The sequence below is a fragment of the Pieris napi genome, chromosome 1, assembly GCF_905475465.1.
Source record: "Pieris napi chromosome 1, ilPieNapi1.2, whole genome shotgun sequence".
Lineage (NCBI taxonomy): Eukaryota > Metazoa > Arthropoda > Insecta > Lepidoptera > Pieridae > Pieris > Pieris napi.
In genome coordinates this window covers 13,905,509-13,931,693 of record NC_062234.1, presented here as the reverse complement: position 1 = coordinate 13,931,693, position 26,185 = coordinate 13,905,509, and the positions used below count along the sequence as shown (strand labels likewise).

The following is a 26,185-nucleotide window of genomic DNA, read 5'->3' as shown; positions in this document are numbered from 1 at the left end:
GTATTTATTATCTAAAGTGTATAGTTTCAAGTAACAAGACAAAGATTTTATTTACATTCTACTCAGGTAAAGGCAAATGGTAATTCAGTAGAGTGAAAAGGGATAATCTCAATAGCTACAAATTCTAAATAATGTCGTTTTCCGGGTTGGTATTGCTTAGAGCTACGGCGTAGAGCTTCTTTGCATTAATAAAATATATACTTTATATTGCTAAGCTTCATATCCTGTGTATCTGAATAATGGTAAACTTGAATACGATGAACCGTTGTTGTTTTTTGTAAAGTTAAGTCCATTTCCTTTTTTGTAAAGAATGAATACAGTTTAGCCAAAGGATTTTCATTAGTTTTTTTTGTCTAATTGAGTTTTCGCATACATGAACATGATATCATTAACAATGCTTATAGATCATGATCTATATAAATAAAAATGAAACCTTACTTAGGGTCCTTCAAGAAAAGAGCGTACCAATTCTTAAAAGGCCGGCAACGCACTCGCGCAGCCATCTGGCATTGAGAGTGTCCATGGGCGGCGGTATCACTTAACATCAGGTGAGCCTCCTGCCCACTTGCCCCCCGTTCTATAAAAAAAAACAATTTGAGTAATTTTTATTTACTCCTTGAACTTTGAGGAAGGTTTTAAAGAAGGTTAAAAATTTACTTAAATTAAGTACTTAGGTACTTACTTTTAGTCCGGAAAAGGAAACAGTCTCTATGTGTTAAAAACGTCACTTTTATACTTTAAATTCAAAAATAAATAGTGAGAAATCAAACTACGTGATATTTCCATAACATCTATCCGAAAAAGATAAATCAAAATTTATCGCAAAATATGTTACTAAAAGTCGTAGAAGGATGGACTAATTCAAGGAATATTTTATTTATTTCTCTAAGGAGGGTTTTTATGGAGAGAAAAAATATTTTTATTATAAAAAATAGTTTCTATAAGGTTGCATTGCAAAATGTTCCATATGTTGGTATATAGCTACTAAAAAGGTAGGCTAAGTAAAATCATATTAAGGCGAACCGAAGTTTGACCGGGGACAGCTACTTTTATATAAATTTATTAAAGTAAAACAACGACTAACGACTTTGTTATAAATCTTATATCACCACTGATATACATCTATAAAAATAGTGTTTGTAAAAAAATACAAACTATAAAAGTTTGTTTTTAGAATTGTTCGAAATGCGAATTTAACTTTATAGACCAGTGCAGATAGCCTTTAAAATAAATAAAAAGTGAAAAAAATTACAGTAGGATGAAACCCATTAGAAAAGCAGGGGAATATGATCAAAATGAAAGGAAAAATAAATTACGGTCGATCTGAGGTCGGGAAGGGGTAGGGGGGGAGTTTTAAGGGTAAAAAACGGTTTATCTCGATTTCCGGCAAAACTACAAGTCCTATCGAAGAAAGTTAAATAGCAAAGTTGGAGGTAATAAAAAGATCTAAAACTTTTGTATTCACACATTTTTCACATAACCTCAAAATTTATGTGAAAAATTCAAAAAACCAAGTTTTTGGTTTTTTATTTTTATCTTTAACAAAAATATTTTTTTTTTAACAAAATTTGGTGAAAACATACCTTTCTATGTCCCAAATACACTGTAATTTATTTGATTAAAAATATTTATTTGTTCACCTTATTTTGAATTAATATCGAAAAAACACCCTAATTTTCAATCGAAAATTCTGACGTCAAAATTTCAGCTTTTTTCAAAAAGTTGGTGTGCTTTCAGTTCGTTGAAATCTCTACTTTCCTATGGTAAAAAAATATTTATATATTACCATAGTAAATCTTCTCAGAAAACGCAAAAAATCGTATGCAGTAACGCCCAGACCTATCATCCCCTTCCTTACTTCTCTATGAAATACGAAAATTTTAGCCCATCTAAAGGCTAAATTTTTTTTTTAGGTCACTCAGGTATATATAAGTTATCTTAAAATAGTAATAAATAGGCATCTGATTATAGTTTAAAGAAGATTCATAGAGAAGTAGGGAAGGGGATGACGTGTCTGGGCGTTACTGCATACGATTTTTTGCGTTTTCTGAGAAGATTTACTATGGTAATATATAAATATTTTTTTACCATAGGAAAGTAGAGATTTCAACGAACTGAAAGCACACCAACTTTTTGAAAAAAGCTGAAATTTTGACGTCAGAATTTTCGATTGAAAATTAGGGTGTTTTTTCGATATTAATTCAAAATAAGGTGAACAAATAAATATTTTTAATCAAATAAATTACAGTGTATTTGGGACATAGAAAGGTATGTTTTCACCAAATTTCGTTAAAAAAAAAATATTTTTGTTAAAGATAAAAATAAAAAACTATAAACTTGGTTTTTTGAATTTTTCACATAAATTTTGAGGTTATGTGAAAAATGTGTAAATACAAAAGTTTTAGATCTTTTTATTACCTACAACTTTGCCATTTAACTTTCTTCGATAGGACTTTTAGTTTTGCCGGAAATCGAGATAAACCGTTTTTTACCCTTAAAACTCCCCCCCTACCCCTTCCCGACCTCAGATCGACCGTAATTTATTTTTCCTTTCATTTTGATCATATTCCCCTGCTTTTCTAATGGGTTTCATCCTACTGTAATTTTTTTAGGTTTCAAAAATTATCGGCACTGGTCTATTACTATACGCATTAGAATTGAACACGGAAATATTTTCGCGTGTTGGGAACGCGTTTTTCATTTTTATTTACAAATTAGTTTTGCCCCAAAATGTGTTCGGGAAAGTGGTGAACCAATGGAGTAGTCACGACATATTTTGTGGGATCATTTTTATATCTGATCAAGTTAGTTATTTGTTAGTTAAGTTATTTGTATTTTTTTACTCGAACGATAATTAGTTTAGTAGCTTTATATTTAAGAATTGGTACGCTCTTTTCGTGAAGGACCCTAACTAGTATTGGTTCGGAAATACTTCAGAGGGCAGCTGGTGAAATTACACATAGTGAAAAAAACTGCGGTAAAAATGCTTAGTTGTGGAACGACGCACGTCGAGGTGATGAAATTCAGCTGCAGGGATTAATCCAAACATCTCTGAACACTCTCCATTGTTAATACCGTGGATGATGCAAAGAGACCGTACATCTCTTGCCGCCGCTTGAAAGGTGACTGTTCTTCGACTATTCGAATCAGTCTTCGTTGAATACGGTCAAGTGTATGGAGCTGTACTGGATCTCCCGCCCAGATGTAAGAACAGTATTCCATGTGGGCCCGAAATTGCGCTTTATAGAGTTGCAAGCGGTGGCCCGGAGTAAAGCACCGTTTCGCCTTGCTGAGTACACCAAGATTCTTAGAGGCTAATTTAGGGTTGCATTCTATTTATCGTTCAAATGACCGCGAAACTGAACGCCATTCAATATGTCAATGCCCAGTATTCAGATGCTCGCTGAGGCTTTAAGGCAAGTGTCTTCAAACTGAATTTCCCTTGGACAGCTTTGGTAAGAGACCAGCAGGCTTGAGTCTCCGAAGGGAGGCGGGCCAATTTCTCACCAAATCTGTCTTTTCGACTGGCATTAAGTAGTCGTATTACAGGATGTCGCCGCTTCTGTTCATTTTACTTACGCCGCCCTACAAGAGCGCTTAAACCATGGTTGGGACTTGTCACCGCTCGGACCCGCAATATTTAATACAATTTTAATTTATAAAATTTAGAACTTTTTAATCTGGGAGTGTGGAGTATGTAATTCAACTAAATTTCTACATCAAATTCTAATAAAATTATAGAAAATAACAACGGTTAAAACTTATTTTTCACTCGCTTTGAGACCTATAAGAACACATCAAACGATGACCATCTTTTTTAATTAAAACACACCTACACATTGAAGTCAGTTGAGGTGAAGACCTCTCAGAGTTCTTTCAAATTAGAAGCTTCAAGGTGAGTGACGTCTTGACCTAGATTCTTAATGCTCTGGCTGACCTCTTGGATTCATACTCTTGTGATTATGAGGCTGATTAATAATCAAAGAATCACGCTACTTTTAGACCGTGTTTTATCTAGCGGAGATTCTGAATTTTTATGGCCAATTTTGATGTTGCGCCATTTGTTTCATACCCTCTAAGGCATAATGCGTAGCGCGATAAAGAACAGAGTATACAAAAGTTAATGTTTGTTTCAAAGCCTGGTTCATATCCAGCTTAGAGTTTTTAATTGGTGACCTGACTTCCTTAGGAGGGACTGACCCGGCTTTCAACTATATATATGTATTTGATGATATAGAAATATACTTTGCCTTTCCGCGAATGCTAACCATTAGTTTATTTAACATTAATTTTTGTCTAAAACAATATTTACATAAAAACTAACAATTCTTGGCTTAAAACCATGAAATACTTCTTAAAGTTATAAAGATTTTATATGATTTATTCTCGCTCAAATATGGCTCATATTAGTACTTAAAACCAATAAAATTGCTGCGTATGTAAAACATAAAGGAACTTGTCATCAAAAAAAAGGTTTCATTCATTCAACCTTAAGAGGCTTGGAGGGCCCTTCAAATATTTTTGAAAATCACATCATAAAAGATATAAAACGGGAACGAATTTTCTATTCATACTTTAATGAGTCGCATGCTTTATAATTAAGTATTAGAGCCTACATAAAAATAAGAGTCTTTATATTTTAAAGGCTGGCAAGGGACTCGCAAGCCCTCTGGCATTGAGAGTATCCCTGGGTATCGGTATCGCTTAACATCAGATGAGCCTCCTGCCAGTTTGCCCCCTGTTCTATAAAATTTTTTTTTTGATTTGGTCTAGATACTTAATTTGATTGTCGTTGATCAAGGGGAAATGTGGATCGCGTGTCTGAACTAGAGATGTAGAACATTCACAATTAGGCGAAACACGACATCGTTTCGTCTTCAACGAAACATATAATATATAAGGATGTCTTAACGAACCTTAATTAACTTAATTTAAAATAAAGAGTATCATAACAGTTTAGGTACAAATAAGATTAAATTCAAAAGATGCATACGTATGCAGATTAAGCTCAAAGAAAATTCAAATGTAAATTTAATTAAATGCAAAATCTGAAGACAAAATAAACAGTGCAACTCTGAAATTTCTGCAACACCGAAAATGCAAAGCTTACAGCATATGTGCAGAATATATTATTATCATTCTGTGACCGAGGCATGTGGCAACACTGAGATTAATCCTGAGCAAGAACAGATGTCTGCTGAGGTGGTCATATCGTTCTCTGGTTTAATAACGGGCAAAACCTGTTTTCGTGCGATATTGTTCTTTAAAAATAACAAAAGACGTTCAAGTCTGTTCATACAAATGTATCGGTATCACTTATAATTCTAAATAAAAATAACATAACGGTTCGTAGCAAAAATTCGTATTTAATGTCTAAAAATTAAATTATGTTCTTTATTTTTAAGAATCGAAAAAATAAATCCTTTAAAAGTTTCATTGATGTAACCAAACTTAGTATGTTACAGAACGAAAAACAATTCAAGAATGTTTTAAAAAATACCAAAGATTGATATCAATATATCATTACTGTTAATATTGGAGGATGTAATAAGAAACTTCTATTTAGTTTCGTAAACTTGATAATATTTCAAGGAACCATCTCTTATTGTGGAAAACATGCTGTTTTGGAAAGTTTAATAACTATTGTAGTTGGCTGCCTTAACAAAACATGATAAATATACTGTGATAAATAGTTAGAATTTTTGTAAATGTTTAAATATATTACTGTTTAAATGTGTAATGTGTATGTATTATTTTGTATATGATGAACCGCATTGGAGTAATCTGTGAGGGTAGCTTATTTTGTTTTTAAATAAATAAGTGATAAGTGTAGGTATTTTACTTTTGATATTCTATAGAAATTAATGTTAGCTTATACTAATCCTAATTACTAAAATGTGGTCAGAAAGATATGAAGAGACCAAGTATTCATGCAAATTCATATCAAATCAACTTGTATGGCGTAATTTTTCGGCAAAATAACTCTTCTGCAGCAGTTTGTGTGTAATACAAACCTATACCAACATTAAAGTAGAATAGATTTTCCAGACCGATTACAAAAACTTTTTACCGTTAGAATGCCAAATTATAATAAGCAACATAGTCTATCCTATCCTAGATTTATTTAGCACTTTGTGTCTTATGTCGTCAGCTAGCCACGTTCTTGCTCATTACTACGATAAATCTTCAAACTCAAAATAGATTTATTAATATAGGTTCTAAATTTACATTTACTACCAGTTCACAAGTCAAGGGCGTAGAGCGGGCAAGAAGAACTGGCAAGAAACTCTCCGCCACTCTTTTTAATCGCCAAGTTTTGAGTAATACAAATTATTTGAACTGGAGCAAATCAATCCCAAGGATTAGGATCATTTTAATAACCGTCAAATTTATAAAAAGCTTTATTGATTAATTTACGTTTAACGAGAGTTTTGAATTTATTCAGGTGATAATTCTCTAATTTCGCTTGGGAGTTTGTTGTAAAAACGAATACAATTACCATATAAGGATTGGTTTATCTTCTGGAGCCTGGTTGGTTGTACGCTTACGAAACAGAACAAATCAAAATTTGTTCTGTTTCGAGTATTATACCGGTGAACGTCACCATTTGTTTTAAAATTGTTTATATTTTTGTTGTACATACAACAAGTCTTCAAGAATATTTTGATCAGACTTCGCGCTGTCTTCTACTGCATAAAGTTATAAAATTTAGGATTGAATTTTCTTTTGTTTACGATGTTATCAAAAATATTATCACTGTGTAATAATTGTTTTACTAATTAATAATATTGAAATCACTTTTTTTAATCAACAATATGACGAATGAATGCGGTCAGTCTGCGGTTATCCTCTAATATTGTGCACATATTTGCGAAGTATACATTTAACCACAATGCGGATATTCACACATGGCACTTTCCATTTAATTAATGGTATTGCTATTAAGCAATAATAACACATTAGTGTTTCGTTGTAATATAGTCTAGATCGATATTAACCTAGTGGAAAGCAGTGACATTCACTATCAGAGGATAGTGGGCATTGCATCAAAGGATTCTTCTATTTGCATTGAAGCACGTGTAAGAATTAAAAACCGACGTTTATTAGGTACAGCCTTGCGATTCTGTAACTCACTTTTCGAACTTCGCTTCAATTATTGTTATATAAAACTTATATATATAACTTAACAGTGAACGTAATAAAATTAATATGTATTAACCTATATTAACTAATTATAACCCAAAAGGAATAATGGAAAAACCTGCCTTTTTCAAAGTTCAAAGCATGAACCTACTCTAACAGCTAGTTAACACGAAGTTAGCGAAGTCCGTTTCGTAAACAATGTTCAAGACAGCTGCCGTGTGAAGCTTACAAGTTTGAGTCTTAGTGGGATTAAGTGAGTTAGTTCGTAAATTATGTTATGGTAACGTTTTTTAATCATACATAATACATATAGAATATTAATATACATATCTAAATTTTTATATCTCTTATATATAGAGTGGTGGTCGTATAATTAAGTAAAGTCCAGTCAAAATAACTTTATTCATATAGGTAAACAAGTAGGTACACTTATGAACGTCAGAAAAGAAGTTAAAGAAGAAGAATTTTAAATTCATGTCTTTAACAACAGGAAGCGGTAGTATAACAACAAAAACCCTTAAATACTGTTGGCTTGTGGAACAATAAATGGCGGTTCAGACTCTATCTCTTCAATTGGCAGCTCATGTCTGAGCTCGTGGTCAGCAAGGAAGCATCTGAAGCGGACTATCTGTTTCCACCGGTTTACTCGCACCTCTCTTATGACAGTGTATAGTTTTGAAGACGATGAGCCTCACTTGATCGATCGATCTGGTTGGTAAACGGCCACTAGATCTTTTGCCTTCTGTGTTACCACGATCAGTATCTCCAAGTTCTCATCGCCTCTGCGCATTAGATGCGGATTAGACTTAATCTGGTCCTATACCAACAAAACGACTTAAAAGGAAAAAATCATTGGAATTTGTAAATTAATGTTAGTGCACGTTAGTCTTAAGTGCTAAACAGTGATATGTGAAACAATAAAACACAAGAAGACAGTCTATGCCTTTCTTTTAATAGACACTGCAAGTAGTGTTATTGGACACTTTCCTATGTTAAATATCCTAATTAGTAAATAAGGTTAGTTTTAAACTATTTATTAGTCTTAAGTTAGATCGTATTGTTCCATGATGTCTCGGTAGAGACATATATTAAAATTTATCTATTTAACAGAAAACAAGGCGTCTTTTTATTCAGTTAAAAAGAAAATCCTTTTTAAAATAAATAGAGCTTTCAATTGAAAGCGGATAACTGTACAATTTGAAAGTTCTCAGCTTTCAGTGTCAATTACAATTTTATTGAATAAATTAAGTAACAACTTGATTAATCTATATTTAAGAAATATTATTTAATATGCTAGAAGCAACGCTTGGCGCAGAAAGCGAGCTTTAGTTGCTATCACATAAAGCTTAGCCGAGAATAGCCTGGAATTAATGAGATTGGATTTATTGTGGTCATAAAGCTTTGTACAACCGAATAAAGCTTCATCGTAAATACGGAAGTTTCACACTATGCTGAACTATCAATTGGTACTGATTTATACTCAATAAAAGTACTTTATTTTGATTTGTTGAACTGATTAAATAATAATATTAACGCGTATAAAATTCTTAACTGGGTGATATAATAATGTCTTTATGGTTAAATTTATGCACAGGTATTTTGTATTAAAGGTAGACTGTAGATAGTTTTCAACACCGTCGTACCTACAGTGGCGCTACAAATTTTTAGGTCTGGGCTTCAGATTTCTGTATCTGTTTCATAATCATTTGACAATATAATATGCAAGTAGGTGATCAGCCTCCTGTGCCTGACACACGCCGTCAGCTTTTTGGGTATACTCACGATGTTTTCTTTCACCGTTGGAGCAAATGTTTAATGCGTACATAGAAAGAAAGTTCATTGGTGCACAGCCGGGAATCAAACCTACGACCTCAGGGATGAGAGTCGCACGCTGAAGCCACTAGGCCAACCTTACATACCATTACTATATTTAAAGGACAATTCAATAAAGATAAATAATTAACAAATAAACAGTTATTATTTATAAATTTATTGACATACGGTTCTTTAGAATAAATATAATATTCATTTATAGTTTAGTTTTGAACAAGTGACGGGTGGGGTCTCGATTTATTTATTTAGAATATCTTATGGAAATCACAAGACCCTTCCTTGGAAATGGACTGTAAATAAATAGATGTTGGCAAATTGAGATTCCATGGGGTGCGGCGACCTTTTTCGTCACGGCTTTAATACGTTTTATGCTAAAAATTGCTATGGAAAACAAATAGCTACGAGATGGTTCCAATAATGTTAGACTATTATGTCTAACATTCTCAATTTTAGGGGTCAAACTGCGATTTTTTTTTCACGTAAGCCGAACTTACATCGAATTTTAAAATACACTACGCTGGACTAATCATTATTTTGATTATAGGTAAAGGTTACTAGGATACAAAGGTTTTAAAACAATGAATTCAAATATAAATTAGTTTAACGTGATAGCGAAACATTTTCATTTAAATGTCTGCTCTTTGCGGAAATAAAACTTTAAAGTAATTTATATTACACTATGTGAACCAATAATTCTTATTTGCTACATTTCATGTTTATTCACAAAATTATGTACCTACTTTTTACTATCAAGTATCAAGATGATTATTGTCCATTTATAATGACATAACAGTGTTGTCAATATAACTAAAAAAAATATTCAGCAGTTTTGACATATCGGTCATGATCGCTAAGTAGGGCAGATGTGATGCGCGATGGCCATCCTGCTGCACTCATTGAATGAACCTCCTACGGCAGACTTCTAATGGTTATACAAAAATACATTTCTCTATCGTTTAAAATATTAATTTCGAGAGAAACATAATTTTAATGTAAAATATTACTTTACAGACGTTCTGCGTGGTGTCGAAGAGATTTCGAAAGAACTACATACACCGGTTCACGGCCACCAGATCGCTTTTCTGGTGGTCGCCCTGGTCTTCAGTGCGGCGGGCCTGCGTCTACCTATCAACCAACCAGTACTTCGATTACTTCGTCATGGCTACCATTCTGCTCAATTGTGTCTTCCTCGCCATGTCGGAGACTATCGAAGAGGCTGAGTAAGTAGAATTCAATTGATTATTAAAAATATGACGATTTCCTCGTGATTTTCTCTTACTTTACAATCATTTTTATATTGAACAGAGGGTAAATGGGCAGGAGGCTCTCCTGATTTTGAGTGATACCGCCGCCCATGGACACTTTTATAACGTGAAAGATATCTAGGTGGTTGATTGTGGCTCTCTGTTGCGTATCATTCCGTCTTTGTCTCACACCTAGAACGTTCACTCTACAATATTCCTATATCAAAGGGGTATAACCAGTCCTGAAAATGCCTGAAACGGGTTTCCTAACAACTGTACCACTAAACTACACTACACTTGGTCAGAAGCAGTCTGAAAACATTCAGTCCCCTGAAAACGATGGTAACTTTATACAATTTTCTAATATGTGATAGACCCCCTCCTGAATCGGTCTGAAAACACATTTCAGCTTGCTGAAAACGTCTTTAACTAGAGGAAAAATTGAGAGAAAAACGTTGCAGTCACTTATTCACAACTTTCTATAGAAACAACTCATAACTCAACTCACAACAGCAACTCAAGATTTTCAGTTCATATTAAATTGTTGCTGTTAGAGAAGCATCTGTTTAACCTCTCAATAACAAACAAAATCACATCGTAACTCAAACCCCGAACTAGTTACTCTTGATTATTCCCCATCTCAGGAGACTTACGAGGTCCAATCTACTAATGCAACTGTGCTCACTGGAGTCCGAACAATTTACTACGTTTATTCATAGCTTGTATTAAAACGATCGAGGGATTAATTAACGCCTGGATAAAAATAAAATGCTATTTTCGGTTATATTTTTCCATCGTAGATTTGAAACCTTAGCTTCAGATTTCGGAATATGTTCCTCAGTAATTTATATATGCAAGTAGGTAATCTGCATTTTGATTTTGATTTAGACGTAGGATTAAGATTTTTTTTATATTACAATTTTTTATGTGTTCTGTGTAAGGTAATTAATGGATTTACAATTTTATGAGCTAAAATACTAAATACCTTAGAAAATAGTGTAAATATTATTTTTGTTGTGTATAAAGTAAGATTAATAAATTTGGTGATATAGAACCTACAATTCAATTACTCCTCGCGGATAAATATTTAAATAAAATACTGTCTGCTGTTTTAATATTAAAAATATGCAGAAATCAATACAGGCAAAACAAAGAAAAATGTAATCGGCCTATTTCATTAATTATTAATATCCAAGGTTGCGAAAGTAATATCAAGTTGGAAAAGTTAAGTTGTAAATCAATGGTTAACTAGCGGAGTTTTCTAAGTTTAATAAACGTTTAGTCTATGATTACACTGGGTAATTAACGTCCCGACTTGAAGACTGAGTGTGAAAACGTGATAAGCTTAACAATGTTTACAAAAGCTAACAACCACAGATAAAATATAATCAGTTTTATGCGCTATTTATCAATGTCAAAGACAATTTTTTCTTGTAGACAATCGTCGTAGTCTTTGGGCCGATTTTGCCGCGCACCACTACTATGTGGTGTTCGATAATTCGACTTAGGGTCCTTCCAAAAGAGCGTATCAATTCTTAAAAGGCCAGCAACGCACTTGCGAGCCTTCTCGCAATGTGAGTGCATGGCGGCGGTATCACTTAACATCAGATGAGCCTCCTGCCCGATTGCCTCCTATTACATAAAAAAATAAAAATAAGTTGATTATCAGTTTCTATGTAATTTTCTTTAAACAAGCGGTCATTGGGAAACTCTATAGATTTTAAGTTAGTAATATTTTCATTTGAATCTGTGAAAAATTATTCCTATAATATTTTGTATATACCGGTAAATATGAAGTTAAGTGCTATACGTCACATTCATCAATCCTTTATAGCAAACATGACTAGCAGAACACTTCGAAGATTTATTGCCACTTCAGAAAACATCTTCAAATTGCCACATTTTATATTCAGTTATTTGATTTATCGTTATTATTCATTTTCTTCTATGTTGTAATAATTGGAATTAGAGATTTTATAATTTATTTGCATAAATATACTATATTTGCCGAGCTAGGTGTCACCGTTTAGGCGGACCGTTGGTTTGTTAGATATATACTATTCTAGATTTTGGAGTCCCGTATACGATAGCATCAAAAATACCCCCTCGTCTCCTACATCTCGGAATATAAGACGATGAAAGAATGAAACCAGTAATTATTCAGCTTTATATAGTAGGATAGAATACAGACAAATACTAAGATATAACTATACAAAGGCAGTGTCTAAAATAATATTACAAAAGTGTATTTATAAAATTAACGAACATGAAATAGCTATAAATGAATATCATATTTAATGGGAACAAAGAAAATTCATAACACGAAAGCGTCGTAAAACACCGGTATTGAAAACTCTGAATAAAACGTGAAAATAAATCGGATATGGCTGAAATCGAATTTAAAATGAATAATATTGATTGTCATCCGCACAATGTTCCCGCTCCCAAACTGCACATTGACAATAAATAAACCATACGTCAAATTGACAGCGACAACATTATATGTATTTCCCGCCAATTTAATGTTAATGTACTGCAATCGACACGCTTTGCACAACATTTCGACGTAAATGTATTGTTTTTATTATTATTAAAATATAGTCTACATTTTTAGCGTACACATTTTTCATTTAAATGTACTAAAGAAAGCCTTAAAGAAAATCGTGATTATTACGACGAATTCTAACCGTAGCTAACCCAAGAAAAGTGAAAGAAGAGAAAGAGACTTTTGCGTTATTTGTAACCGCTAACTATTTGTTACTCACTCAACCACTCCGTTAGGAAGAAGAAAAATTAAAAATGTTATTATTTCCTCAATATAAGGTTGGCATGGCTGGACATTTATTTACGAAATAAATACAGACTATGCTACTTAGAGATAATGTAGCATTATAATGATTTCTTTGCAACCGTAGTGTCTGAATTCATTCGTTACAAAAATACAAATCTTTTTATTAATATAAAGAAAGCTACCAAAAGAACATGAGCCCAAGTATGTTGTTGACAAGTTCAGCTACGTCGTATTTTTGTGCTAATTTATGATCGGGCTTGTTTGTTTGGAAGCCAGATAAGATCTAATAGAACACGGATCTTTTGTAATACCCGTATATAGTGAACTGACATTGTAACTTCCGAACTTTCCGTATTGGCGACAAGCCAGGTGATGGCAATTTCTGTTGGATTTGCAAATTCTTTGACAAATCTGGATTTGGTTTTAACGGTGTGTGACTTTGATAAGGAGTTCTTTAGATACGGTGTTAATGTAAATTTTCTTCACATTTAGTCACTTTTGTCGTTTCTTTTTTAGAACAGAAAGGCCAGGTTTCACCATATTACCTGGATTCCTGGAAGTATTCTGCAGATCGCTTTTCTAGCCATTTCCTTTTTCAAACGGGCGAGCTGTGGAATCAGCTTTCAGTTGAGAGCTTTCCTAGGTTTCCTAGATTTCCAACCTTCAAACTTTTAAAAATAGAGCTTCTGTCTTAAAAGTCGGCAACGCGTAGCCGCGCCAGCTGCCTTTTATGGCTGTTCCGTAGGCTCCTCTTTCCCCATATCATATAGGGAAAAAAATAATTATTGAGTTGTATGTGTGAATCCTTGTTTTATTTATTTACACTCCATCACCTTATACAAAAATTTAAAAGCAACCTGCTTTTTAATATGTAGGTATAAACAAGCTTGTTAATTTTCTTTGGTACGAAATTTTGTATTGGTTATTTTACTTACAGATTTACGACGTAAATATTATATATTCCATTACTAATTCATACAATCCGTTTTATATGGATCGGGTGCTTTTTTAGTACTTAAAACTAGCCCTTCTCCAAGTCGTGGAACCATTTAATCAACTATGAGAACTATACAAATACTCTGCCAAAAGAATGAAGTGACCCTTTTCAACATACAAGAAATGGCGATTGACATCCCCCCACCCCCAGTCAAAAAGGATTTACTTTCTAAGTTACCAAGTGATTCACAAGCACCTGTTATTATATGCAAAATAGGCCAGATATCTTTCGTCCGAGCTGTTGATTGGATAGTCAACAGGTATCGATTATCACCGGAACCCGCCATATTGTTCGGTTAAGCTAATCCGTTTTGCTTGACGGACACATTATCGAGTGAAAACGAAAGTACTTGGGTATGATAATGCTAGTTTTTTAAATAAACATTTTGTTATATAAATTTTGATAAAATTTTATGTTTTATTTTTACAATTGGAATGAGCCGGTGATATGGATAATGTGAGTGAATAAGCCAAATCATAATTCTTAAAAATACGGCACTTTATAGGACATTGATCGTTTGATCTGCTAGCTTTTCCACTTCATTTTGTGTTAAATAATTTACAGGGTTTTAAGTAAACGTAAAATTAACAGGTTTTTTTAGAAAAGCGAAACAATTAATACTAAGATATTTTATTGCATAAGATATAAAAAATACCCTCGACTAAGTACATCAAAGAAGGCTTTTTTATTTCTTTATTTTATATGTATTATACGTATAAATTGTCCCAAGTCTGTCAAGTGGCTGGGACATGTGCACCGAATGGCGGAAAACAGAACCCGAAGGTCCTTACTGAACTAACAACCCGGTGGCAAGAGAAATCCCGATAGACCGAGGCTGCGTTGGGGGGATGGAGTTGTCAAGGACCTCAAAACAATAGGTTCGAAATTGGACGCGGGAATCACTGAATAGATTGCGATGGCGAAGCGTACTTGAGAACGCTAACGCCCACAAGGGACTGCGTAACCATTGATGATGATGATATGTATAAATTAATTTTAATGATAAAATCTATATTCTTTCATTAAAAATAATACATTTTAAAAGCCTTAAATGAATTCCTCATAACTCTATTTTTCAATTGACTCCTAAATCTGTTAGATGTGTTACTAAAACAATCCCTAATCGAGCAACAAATCTACAATTATATCGATGAAAATATTTCAGAGCTTGTTGGAAAATTGTATAGCTATTTTCATGTAACCAATATTTCCTAACTGCGAGCGGTATTAACTCTCTGAAATCAATCATCCGATCTGCCAATTATGAGCTTACGTGAGTTAACTAACATAAAGCTTCTACAGTGATATTATCTGCGCTTATTTTAACGGAATAAATATTTGTACATTCGAAGATTAATTGTTTCTTAAATAATTAATAATACCATAAACAAGTCGCTTTAAACTTAGATCTTTTAAATTACACAGTGATTAAAAAGGAAGGCTTTTAAGGAAAGTTAAGATAGAAATTGTGAAAATTTAATGCGCTATCTATTAATTTTTTTGCCAGAATGTGATATTCGTGTGAGTATGAGATAATATTTCATTATAATTACGGGTTAAGATATTTATTTCTCATTAAGTACATTCAACATTAAGCTAAAGCAGTGTTGGCCTTGTGGCTCCAGCGTGCGACTCTCACCCCTGAGGTCGTAGGTTCGATCCCAGCAGTGCACCAATGGACTTTCTTTCTATGTGGACGTTTAAAATTCTCTCGAACGGTGAAAGAAAATATGGCGAGCAAAACATCCTGCTTAGCATCGTTTCGGCTTGCTTGGACCCGAAAAGTCGAGTCAAAGTGTGTCGAGAAAAAGTTGAGGGTGATGACCTACTTGCCTATTAAATTAACAAATGATCATGAAACACTTGAAAAGGTTGTAGCGCCACAGATTTGTTATTTTATTTTAATACTTTAAGCTAGCTTATACATTCATTGTGTATTAGTAAAAAAATACAACAGTAGGCAGTATCTATGCTTAAAGATAGATATTACAAAGATATAATATCGAAATAAAATATGACTTCTAAAAAACATATGTGTCTTTTGTATATGGAATTTTGATTTAGACAAAAAAAAATATAAACTCTTTAGAATGATACAAATGATACATTTTGGTCAAAAGACTTTCAGCCTCCAACAAAAGCCATTTATCTAGAAACTGTATAAGAGATGTAAAGCTGGTCCTAAACAAATAACCATATGTAATAAAGGTCTACCCTCTCACGGCGACGGTGTTTCATTATAATAAAGTTACCATACAAATTACTTGTATATATTGCTTATACATGCGATATAGGTGCTAAATTAGGTGTCCGCGGAGGCTTTGCTAGTTCTTCTTGGAAGCTGTAGGTATTTTTTTTCATTACTAATTTTTAAACGTTTTAATTAATCGCATTTACAAATAAAAATATAAGAAAGGCCACGGCAAAAGTGTTTACTAGTTAAAGTTACCCTGAAATAAAATTTATACACAGTATTAAGAATGACCCTGGTAACAGTTAAGTAACATTTAAACTTTTCTTCAACATTCTACAATTGAAAATCGCGGAAAACTTACAAAACAATTGCATAATCGGTAAAAGCTTAAATGCTTTCGGAAAACATTTAATTTTCAACTTGGTTTATAAGATCTTTTCTGACAAGAGAAGACAATATTTTTTGCCTTTCAACCTTAAAGAATTTTGTTCAATGTGTAACACTATATTAAACTTAATTTATTTGTGTGTGTCGAACAAGCATGATACCTAAGGCTTGAAGCTTTGAAGAAACAAATTTTGTATAGATTTATTTTTCATATTTGAACCATATTCAAATTCTAATTCAAAAATCATTTAATCATATAGGTAACACATTGTACACGTTTATGACTTGTCAGTAAAGAAATACATATTAATGCTTCTAATTTTACATTTAGTGCCAGTTCTCAAATCAAGGGCGTAGAACGGAAGAGAAGAACTGGCAATAAACTCTCCGCCACACTTTTTGATCGCCATGTTTTTTTTTTACACAACATTTGTAAGGAGCTGTAACCATTAAACCATGTTCCACATGACATCTTAAGTAATTAATAATAATAACATAAATTAAAAACAAAGAGTTGTCCTCTATCATGAGGCATGAGTATACTAACCAATAACAACAACATAAAATATCATTAACAATAAATATTATATCGTCGAAACCTCACCTTTTTTTGGTAGAAATGGCGCGGCGGTCGGTGTTGGAGGAGTTCCCTTATGTAAGATAAGTTTTTGAAAAGCGTAAAATCTAGCCCATTACGACTACCCGATTTCAATAAATTTTGCCCAATAAACGTATGCAAACAAAGTCATTTTTAGCAAGTGACTTAAATTCAAAGTGCGCTTTAAAGCTACTCTTTAAAATTGCAAAGTGAAGTTTTTGTTACGTTCGTGCAGTGAAACTTGTTTGCAATATTGGCGAAGTGCCGACTAGCTAAAAGCGAAACGACTAGGTATTATTTAACTGTTGTTCAATTGCTTCATGAAAATTATTTGTACTGACAGATTTATTGCAATTTGAAAAGAAATTACTAATTTCACCCATTTTCACAATTTGAGATGGCCGGTATATACGTCATCCATATAATAGAGTCTTACGGCCGCGTCTATCTGGACGCAATAAATTCAAAAACTATCAAATAGATTATTGTATTGTATTTTCACCGAAAATGTTTAGGAAATGGGGTCTCTCTGCGTCTTCTACCGCATTTACCATGGAGAGTGTTAAGAGGAGTTGTTCGAAATAATGCCTACAGCTGAGTTTCATTATCGAACGTCAAGGCAAAATACAAAAACCATCTGTATCTCCTCGATGTCCGTCATTCCACAACTGAGCGTTTTTAAGGCAGTTTTGGCTGCGCACCACCTCTATTTGAAACCAGCTGTCTACTGAAGTATTTCCGAACCAATTCGACTTAGGGTCCTTCAAGAAAAGAGTTGGTATGCTCTTGATAGACCGGCAACGCACTTGCAATCTTTCTGGCAATGTGAGTGTCCATGGGCGGCGGTATCACTTAACATCAGATGAGCCTCCCGCCTGTTTGCCTCCTATTACATAAAAACAAAAAAAAAGGAAGGTTTTGGCGTATGTTGACATTATGACAACGATAAGATTGATATAATAATGATTTGATTGATGATATGATTGTTAGATAAGGTTGCAAAAAACCATGATAAACCATAACTTCGAGGAAATAATTAAAACACTTTCTTTTCTGAACTATTCATACTTCCTAATTGTAAGGCGATTATAAATGTATACAACTAATCTTAAATTACCATTTGATTGACCAAATTCTTGAAGTGCCAAGGAACGCTTCATAAGCGTCAAAACTTTCCTTTTGAAAACAGGAGTAAAGTTATCAAAAGAAAAGTTTCGGCAAAATTAATTTTATGACTTAACCAAGATTCCGAAGTGATTGCTCTGATCCGTAATTTATGTAAATTTATTCTAAAACGTCTTTAGATTGTCAATCTCTTTTGAATTTGGTTTAAAATTCATAGATATCTTGAAAATAATTGCCTCTCTCCTCGCAACGTTATCTTATATGATTTGTATATTGTAATTTACAGAGAGACTCAAGTTTTTATATACATTTCACGAAGCAACTATTCGGTATTCGGCGGAAAATGCTACTTTAAAGAAAATAAAGCAAATTTTGAAAATAATGCAATACGATTAATAAAAACGTTTTACGCGTAAGCGTTAGCTTACATAAATCGCGTAAAATGTAAAACAGTTGCAGCAAAATGTTGTTTGTAAAACGTCAGTTTGGGTAGCAATAAAGGAGCTCTTTAGTTTTTTATACATTCATAAATTATAATATAACATTCTCGTTTCCGAGGATATTGGAATAACCAACTTTTTCTGACATCCACGCGTTCAGGCAAGCCTTTACAGCTTTATTACAATAATATCTAAATTATAAAAACAAAACATACAATATGTTAAGTAATTTGTATTAAAAATGGTTTTAATGGTCTTATTTGGGTGGTACGTCGTCTAGGTAATATTGATCAGCTGTAGCGGTCAAATGTCGATAACCTTATATTTTTAGTAAAGTCGTTTAGTATGGTAATATAGTTTCACCATTACATTCATAGTATTATTATTAATAGTAATATAATCAGACACAGTTTTTAAATGCTAAATAGATTTGTGACTAAACACTCTTCAGGAGTTGGGTAAGTTTTAAATAAGTAGCAAGTAGTTTTTAGCAATACTCGAACGGTGAAGAAAAATATCGTGGAGATATCTTAGATCCAAAAATAGTCGATGTGTGGCAATCACAGACGGCTAATAACTAATTATTATTAAAGAGTTTTTACTTTATTTAAGCTTCCATGTGTAACAATAGTTTCTCCCGAAAGCACACGAAACTCGAAGCCAACATATATACAAATACAACACTTACAGGTAATAATTTATATAATTTCTCTGTATTCTATCTTAAACGTGGTTGTCAAAAGTCCTTTCTCTAGAACATATTTTAGGATTCATACCAATGACGACTGGCCCACCTTATTGTCCCTTTCTTAGATAATTCTAAATGATAAAATGTTTCACTACTTAATTGTATAAGTAATAAAATAGCAAGCTCGAGTCTTTGATGGCTAAAGACATAACTAAATTAGTTACGCTTAAGTGCCTCGAGCGCTCTACAATCTATACTCCACTCTATACTCTATGGTCTCCCGCTAGAGCCAGAGACTGATGTTTAATCATAACTTTATTTATTCTGTGCTCGAACTTCTATGCAATAGCTTTAAACTTGAGAAATCGTTCTCTTGGCAGCGTGAAAGTTTAGAAACGCAACAAGGACACTACAATACATCCAGTAGTTGACTCAAAGATTCTATTTTAGAAGCTAAAAACTTTATTTTAACAATTTCTGTTGATAAAAAGACATCGTCCTGACTTTAAAACAGAGTTTTTGTCTTAGCGATGAAAATATACTTACTATACTAATCTTAATATATATATAAATTACGTGTCACGTTGTTTGTCCGCTATGGACTCCTTAACTACCGAACCGATATCAATCAAATTTGATTTGATCAAACTTGATCTAACTTCATCTCAATTTATACCCGCAATATTATTTTATTGCAAATTGTTTGTTAATTATTTGATCTGTTAGAATTGTGTCCAACAGATGGCGCTGTGTTGAAAGTACCAACGTTTCACATAAGCTACAATTTAATGACATTACCGACAAAAAAGCATGGTGGTCCCCACGACTGGTGTTCTCCTACCGTTTCCCTTGAATAGTTTACTAATATGTAATATAACAATAACCTTAGCCACAGCAACGCTTGGCCGGTCTGCTATTATACTATATGTACCTAATATACTTGAAAATGTGATTTGTAAAAAAGGTTTAAAAACGCGGTCATCGTGGCAAAAGGCATGTTACATTTAAATTACTGCTATTCAAAATCTCACAGCTTATCGCTTTAAGGATTTCAAATGTCATGTTTTGAAAATAAACCTAACATTTTTATTGTCCGAGCAAAATCGAGCTTGCGAGCACAATTCATATTTTTCTATTTCCTCATACTGTTTGCGAACTGACTATAAATAAATTAAAAAGCTTTGTTTGGTATGAAAAATGCACAATTCGTTGAACAAAACTCGGATTAGACAAATAAAATTTATATAGCATTTTTACATAAATAGTATGTTTTGCAATTTTGTGAAAATATGATTGTACTTTGTTTCAGTAATACATATGTATAACGTGGAATTTGTAATCATAATGTTAAGGGTTTTCGTGCAAATTAAAATCTTGCCCTTGAAACGTTTGATATAAAACATCGGATGTATAAGTTACCATTATTAATCATAGGATGTCAAGGCAGAATACATAATACCATCCGTATCACTTCGACGTCCGTCGCTCTACAACTGAGCGTTTTTTAAGGTAGTTTTGGGGCACTACCACTATTTGGAACCAGCCCACTGAAGCCCAAACCAATTCGACTTAGGGTCCAATAGAGCGTATCAATTCTTAATAATCCAGCAACGCACTTGCGAGCCTTCTGACAATGTGAGTGTCACTGTAGCACTTGACACCTGGCAGGTTGTCTCCTTTTATAAAAAAAAAATTTACGGCACATCCCTAGAAGAATATTTCTTCTTATTATTAGGCTTCTGCCTAATAGGAAAATCACTAAACTCTAAACATAGCCCGACGATTCGAGGTATTTTAAATTGTAATCAGCGAAAGATTAAATTATAATACTGTATTTCCATTAAGAAGTATTATTATTAACTTTGTGATTTATTCACGTTTTTATCTGTTAAACTTTTACGTTTAACATTTTTTCTTGAAATTTATATAACTATTAATAAACCGTATGTGACATTACGTACTTTACATCATAAGATCAGAATTTTATCCTAATGTCCTTGTTGCATTTAATTTAATTTTTAAAGGCTAATGATAATGTTGCATGCGTTTAACCATAAATCTTTCTTATAATAGTTTGTAGGTAATAAAGTTTCTCCTGTTCAGCTAACTGCTGCGCGACCTCTGAACTATAGCGTAAACGTTTAAACGCGTTTGTCATAGTTAAACATTAACTGTTAAATGATTACACACTAGGAAGGATCTTTCTCATATAATACTGGCTTGTATGGTGAAAGAAAACATCGCGATGAAACAATCTAATCCTAGGGTAAATATCAGAGTCAATGACTTCCACATTTCAATACGGAATTACAATAATTTTCATTACTCTGAATAATAATAGTGTTTTTTACTGTCAAACGACTTATAACTAGAGAATTTAAAGTGTACATGGCATATAATCCACTTCAATCAGACACAGTTTATTATTTATTTTTTAGTTTGTTTAATTTTTAAGTTTGATAAGTCATCGTACATAATATTAAAAAATACCAGAATTGTAATCCTATCATAAACAATAAACACATATTTATTACATAACATCGTTTATTATATAAGAAGCCGCACGTACATTTCCGCTTCTGTAAGCCTTTCTTAGTTCTTACAAACAATGGCCAACATATGAACCATTCATTTTAATAAGATTTTTATAATTTAATTTCACTTCGGAAAGCATATGCTTACTACTATCAAATATTTCAGTCAACAATATTTTCATGTTCAATTGATATGAAAGTTTTGGCCATATTTATTATTGCGTCTTAACGACAATTAATTATATATACGTAAAATAAATTAATGGTTTATTTGCCCAGATTGAGTGGTACAATTAGAACGATTAATTATAAAATAATCCCCACATATCTAAATAGACATGCAAATGTCATATTAATTTTTATAATGTCATTGTCATGAGAATATTAACATGAATAATGAGTTAAGTTATTTAGAATTGGTGTCAAACTTATGGTCTAAATACCTGCCCACACTACAAAGGCACCTTGCCTTTAAAATTAAAAAAAATATATTATTATGTAGGTAAAAAATGTTATGTTTTATTTAGTTAAAAATGGCGATAGATGGTTCATAGTCATAATGGTTATCAAGAGGGTTAAATAAACTATCTGTTTTTATTTCAATCAGAAAAATAGTACTATGATAACACGACTAACGAGGAGTCATAAAAAGTTCTAGCTTTCACTTCTAATAATGTAATATTGTTTCAGATACATTTTCCTGGCGATCTATACGGCGGAGATGATAATTAAGTGTATTGCAAAAGGATTCATATTAAACAAGTATACGTACCTACGGAATCCGTGGAATTGGTTGGATTTTGTTGTAATCACATCTGGGTACGCCACCATTGGCATGGAGGTCGGAAACTTGGCGGGTTTACGAACATTTCGTGTTTTACGAGCGCTGAAAACGGTTTCTATTATGCCTGGTGAGTTTAATCATGTAATTATAAGCTGATATTTGGAATTTGGTTCGCGTTTTAGCAACTTTTTAATAATAGCTAAATTAAAAGGTTTCCAAATAAATGTGTATTGTAATTGAACACAGAATTAACATTGTATTTATATTTTATATTGTTTAGCGACATACGGTGGAATCTCGATAACTCGAACTTCGTTTAGTTGAAAACTCGTTAACCCGAATTTTTTGCCGTTCCCTTGACATTCGAGTTATCGAGATTCCACTGTATTAATTATGTTAGCTCACAGTTTTATACATAAGATAGTATTACTATATTTTGGCCAAATAACTAGTAATGGACTATTTGACTATTTAGCATTTTATGAATTCAAGTGAACTTCGAGTTTAATAAAAAATTATCGAAAGAGATTTAAGTTCGGCGGCGGATAAATGAAATATATATTAAATGAAACTCTCTCAACTGGCTTTAATAGTTTAAAACTTGATCTTATAACAAACATAAAATTAGGATTGCGATGCTAGACTAACAAAAAACTAACTTGACTTATTATTAAGTATTTACATTCTATATATATTCATTATTTTTACTAGGTCAAATAATTGATTGTAGATATAAAATAGATAAATAGGAAAATCCTACTTAGCTTCTAGGTGAAAAGGGATTTTGCGATTTACCTTGAACTTTCTTAAAGGACCCTTTTAAGCTCCCGTTTTGTAAGGGGATGTTTGTGGGCGATCAAATTTGCTGACTCACTAATGTTTATATTCCTTGAAAAAACCGGGATAAGCTTTAGTCACGAGCTTTGTCTCTTTTAAATATAATTTTGTAAATAATAACTGTCCCAATTATCCCCAAAGTTATATTTTTCTGCGACTGTCTTGTAATATATTACTACAGTATGCACTTGTATTCCGTGTGGTAAAAACCCTTCTTGAGGCAGAGATATAATCGCCAAATAGCCTGAGCTAAGCTGTCAGGGCCTTCAGGCAAACAGCGTGATTCGAAAAAAAATATATTTATGTTCTGTATGTTAACATTTTATTTCAATAAAATTTATTTTTAATACTTCCAGTAGCAATAAGGTATGATGATTTGATACAGAACAAAGCTTATTGTGCTTTCTATTCAGGTATCTCTAGATTTATATTTATGTATATAAAGAACAGTTGAGAAACGAGAAAACAAAAATTTCAAAAATTTGAACACTGAATAACTTAAACACTCAAACCCAATTGAACATAAGATACTTTATATCGTCACTCTGACTTGTCTATCATTGAGAACACTGGAAAAAGGAAGAGAGGAAGACGGAGCAAGAAATGGGCAGACGATATATATAGAATAGGAGACACAACTTGGAGAAGAAGAATGGAAGCAGCTGGAAGAGGCCTATGTGTCACAGGACACGCTGCGCTGATCACCAAGACCGGCTCATCTGATGTATTTGATTAAGTTCGGTTATGTAACTAAAACAATGTTTATATATGTTACACTGGGTGTCAATAAAGGCTTAATAATAATCTAAAGAACGATGAAACTATGAAAATTACTTATAACCAACGTTACATTAACCATTCGTATTAAACAGTAGACACAATAAGCGAGTACAACAACTACGTATATATTATATGATTAAAATTCTTTATACGTCTTGTTGTAGGTACGTTGGAAATATTAATATATACAATAGGGAAAACACGCAAATAAAACCTTTTTTCCATTTTATTCTCCTGCATATATAATTCAAGCTTCTATTCTATTGTCTTGAATTGAAGCGAAGTTGGAGGGTTTCGTTTTATTAATTAGTCTTTCGAACTGGTAGAATTGTTTAATCCGATGTTGACTTGTAATTTTACATATAAATTTGAATTAAATTACAGTAAAAATAATGGGCGTTGTACGGTTCCCACATTTGGGTGCTTTGAATAGAGGTTTTTAGTTTTACTCCATATTAACCACTCGCGTACAACAATAGAGTATAAGTGAAATAATGAAATGTCAATTGCTATGTAACAAATGAATGCAATGTAACAGTTCATGCCGACGTCTGGCTATATTCTCGGAGCGTAACTCCGACGATTTAGGAAATCGTTACGCTTATAAAACTAAGAAAACCTAAGTGAGAAAAATGTACAGCCTTGGCTCGTACAGGCGTAACGTAATGGAAAATAGGTATATTTAATGAAAAACTAGCTCAAATTGAAAAAACGATTTATATGTTCCGTGGTCCATTTATTGAGGAAGGTTAAAACTTAAATAATATAATAGTATCAAATAAAGGTGAGCAATCTCGAGGCATAGATAGTAAAGTATATTACCTAATGTGATTCGTGACTATGTTGGTTCTTGTTGAATGAATTAGGATTTAAAAGCGGGGAGTTTCTAGTCAGCACTTTTTAATCGCTACCTTTATTTAAGAACTGTTACTAAATGTAATTGATTTGTACACACCCAATCTTGATTAAAATTAGAACTTATGACCATCGGAGAGTTTTTGCCAGTTATTTTCGTACGCTCTTCGCTCTTGTATTAAGAACAGGTCCGAAATGTAAATTGATAATAATATTTCTTTTACATAAATTATAAAATCTTGCGCAGGTCTGAAAACCATCATCAACGCACTCCTCCACTCGTTCAAGCAGCTAGCAGAAGTAATGACGTTAACAATATTCTGTTTAATGGTATTCGCTTTATTTGCCCTGCAAGTGTACATGGGAGAACTGAGAAACAAATGTGTGAAAAATTTGGAGTTACCCGTGGGAGAGAACTTCACTGATGAGCTTTGGGCGGAGTAAGTACAACGCAATTTCTTTAAAACTACTGTAAAATGTAATAATACTATAATCATTTCGCGTAAATACAAAAAATTGCGTGCGTACAAAGTAGGTACACATGTCACAAGTGAAACTTCTCTGGCAAACTAATTTTTAAGTTTTGTCATAAATTTAAATGTCATTAAAATTTTAAAGTGTCGAAAATTAATACAAATTATAAATTTAGTTTTATTAATTTATTTCTTCTTTGACGACTCATTTGTCTAGTGGTTAGTACCCCTGACTGCGAATCCATGGGTCCCGGGTTCGATCCCCGGCTGAGACGAACATCGATGTGATGAGCATTTCGTGTTGTGCTTAGGTCATGGGTGTTTAAATATGTATTTATATGTATATCTATCTATAATATGTATGTATATCCGTTGCCTAGTACCCATAACACAAGCTTCACCAGCTTAGCATGGGACTAGGTCAATTGGTGTGAATTGTCTTTAAAAAAAAAATCTTCTATATTAAACTCCCTTTCGACAAA

At 32.8% G+C, this 26,185-nt stretch overlaps 1 protein-coding gene across 4 annotated transcripts in view; it reads left to right on the top strand.

Annotated features, from left to right (window-relative positions):
* The window catches only part of LOC125050973 (sodium channel protein 60E), a 132,943-nt gene that overhangs the window by 71,596 nt on the left and 35,162 nt on the right, over window positions 1–26,185 (top strand). For all 4 annotated transcript variants that reach the window (XM_047651090.1, XM_047651082.1, XM_047651105.1 and 1 more), the window contains exons 3-5: window positions 9,988–10,196; window positions 22,665–22,885; window positions 25,478–25,670. In XM_047651090.1, the coding sequence (XP_047507046.1) occupies window positions 9,988–10,196; window positions 22,665–22,885; window positions 25,478–25,670 (623 nt within the window). The remainder of the gene's footprint in view (window positions 1–9,987; window positions 10,197–22,664; window positions 22,886–25,477; window positions 25,671–26,185) is intronic.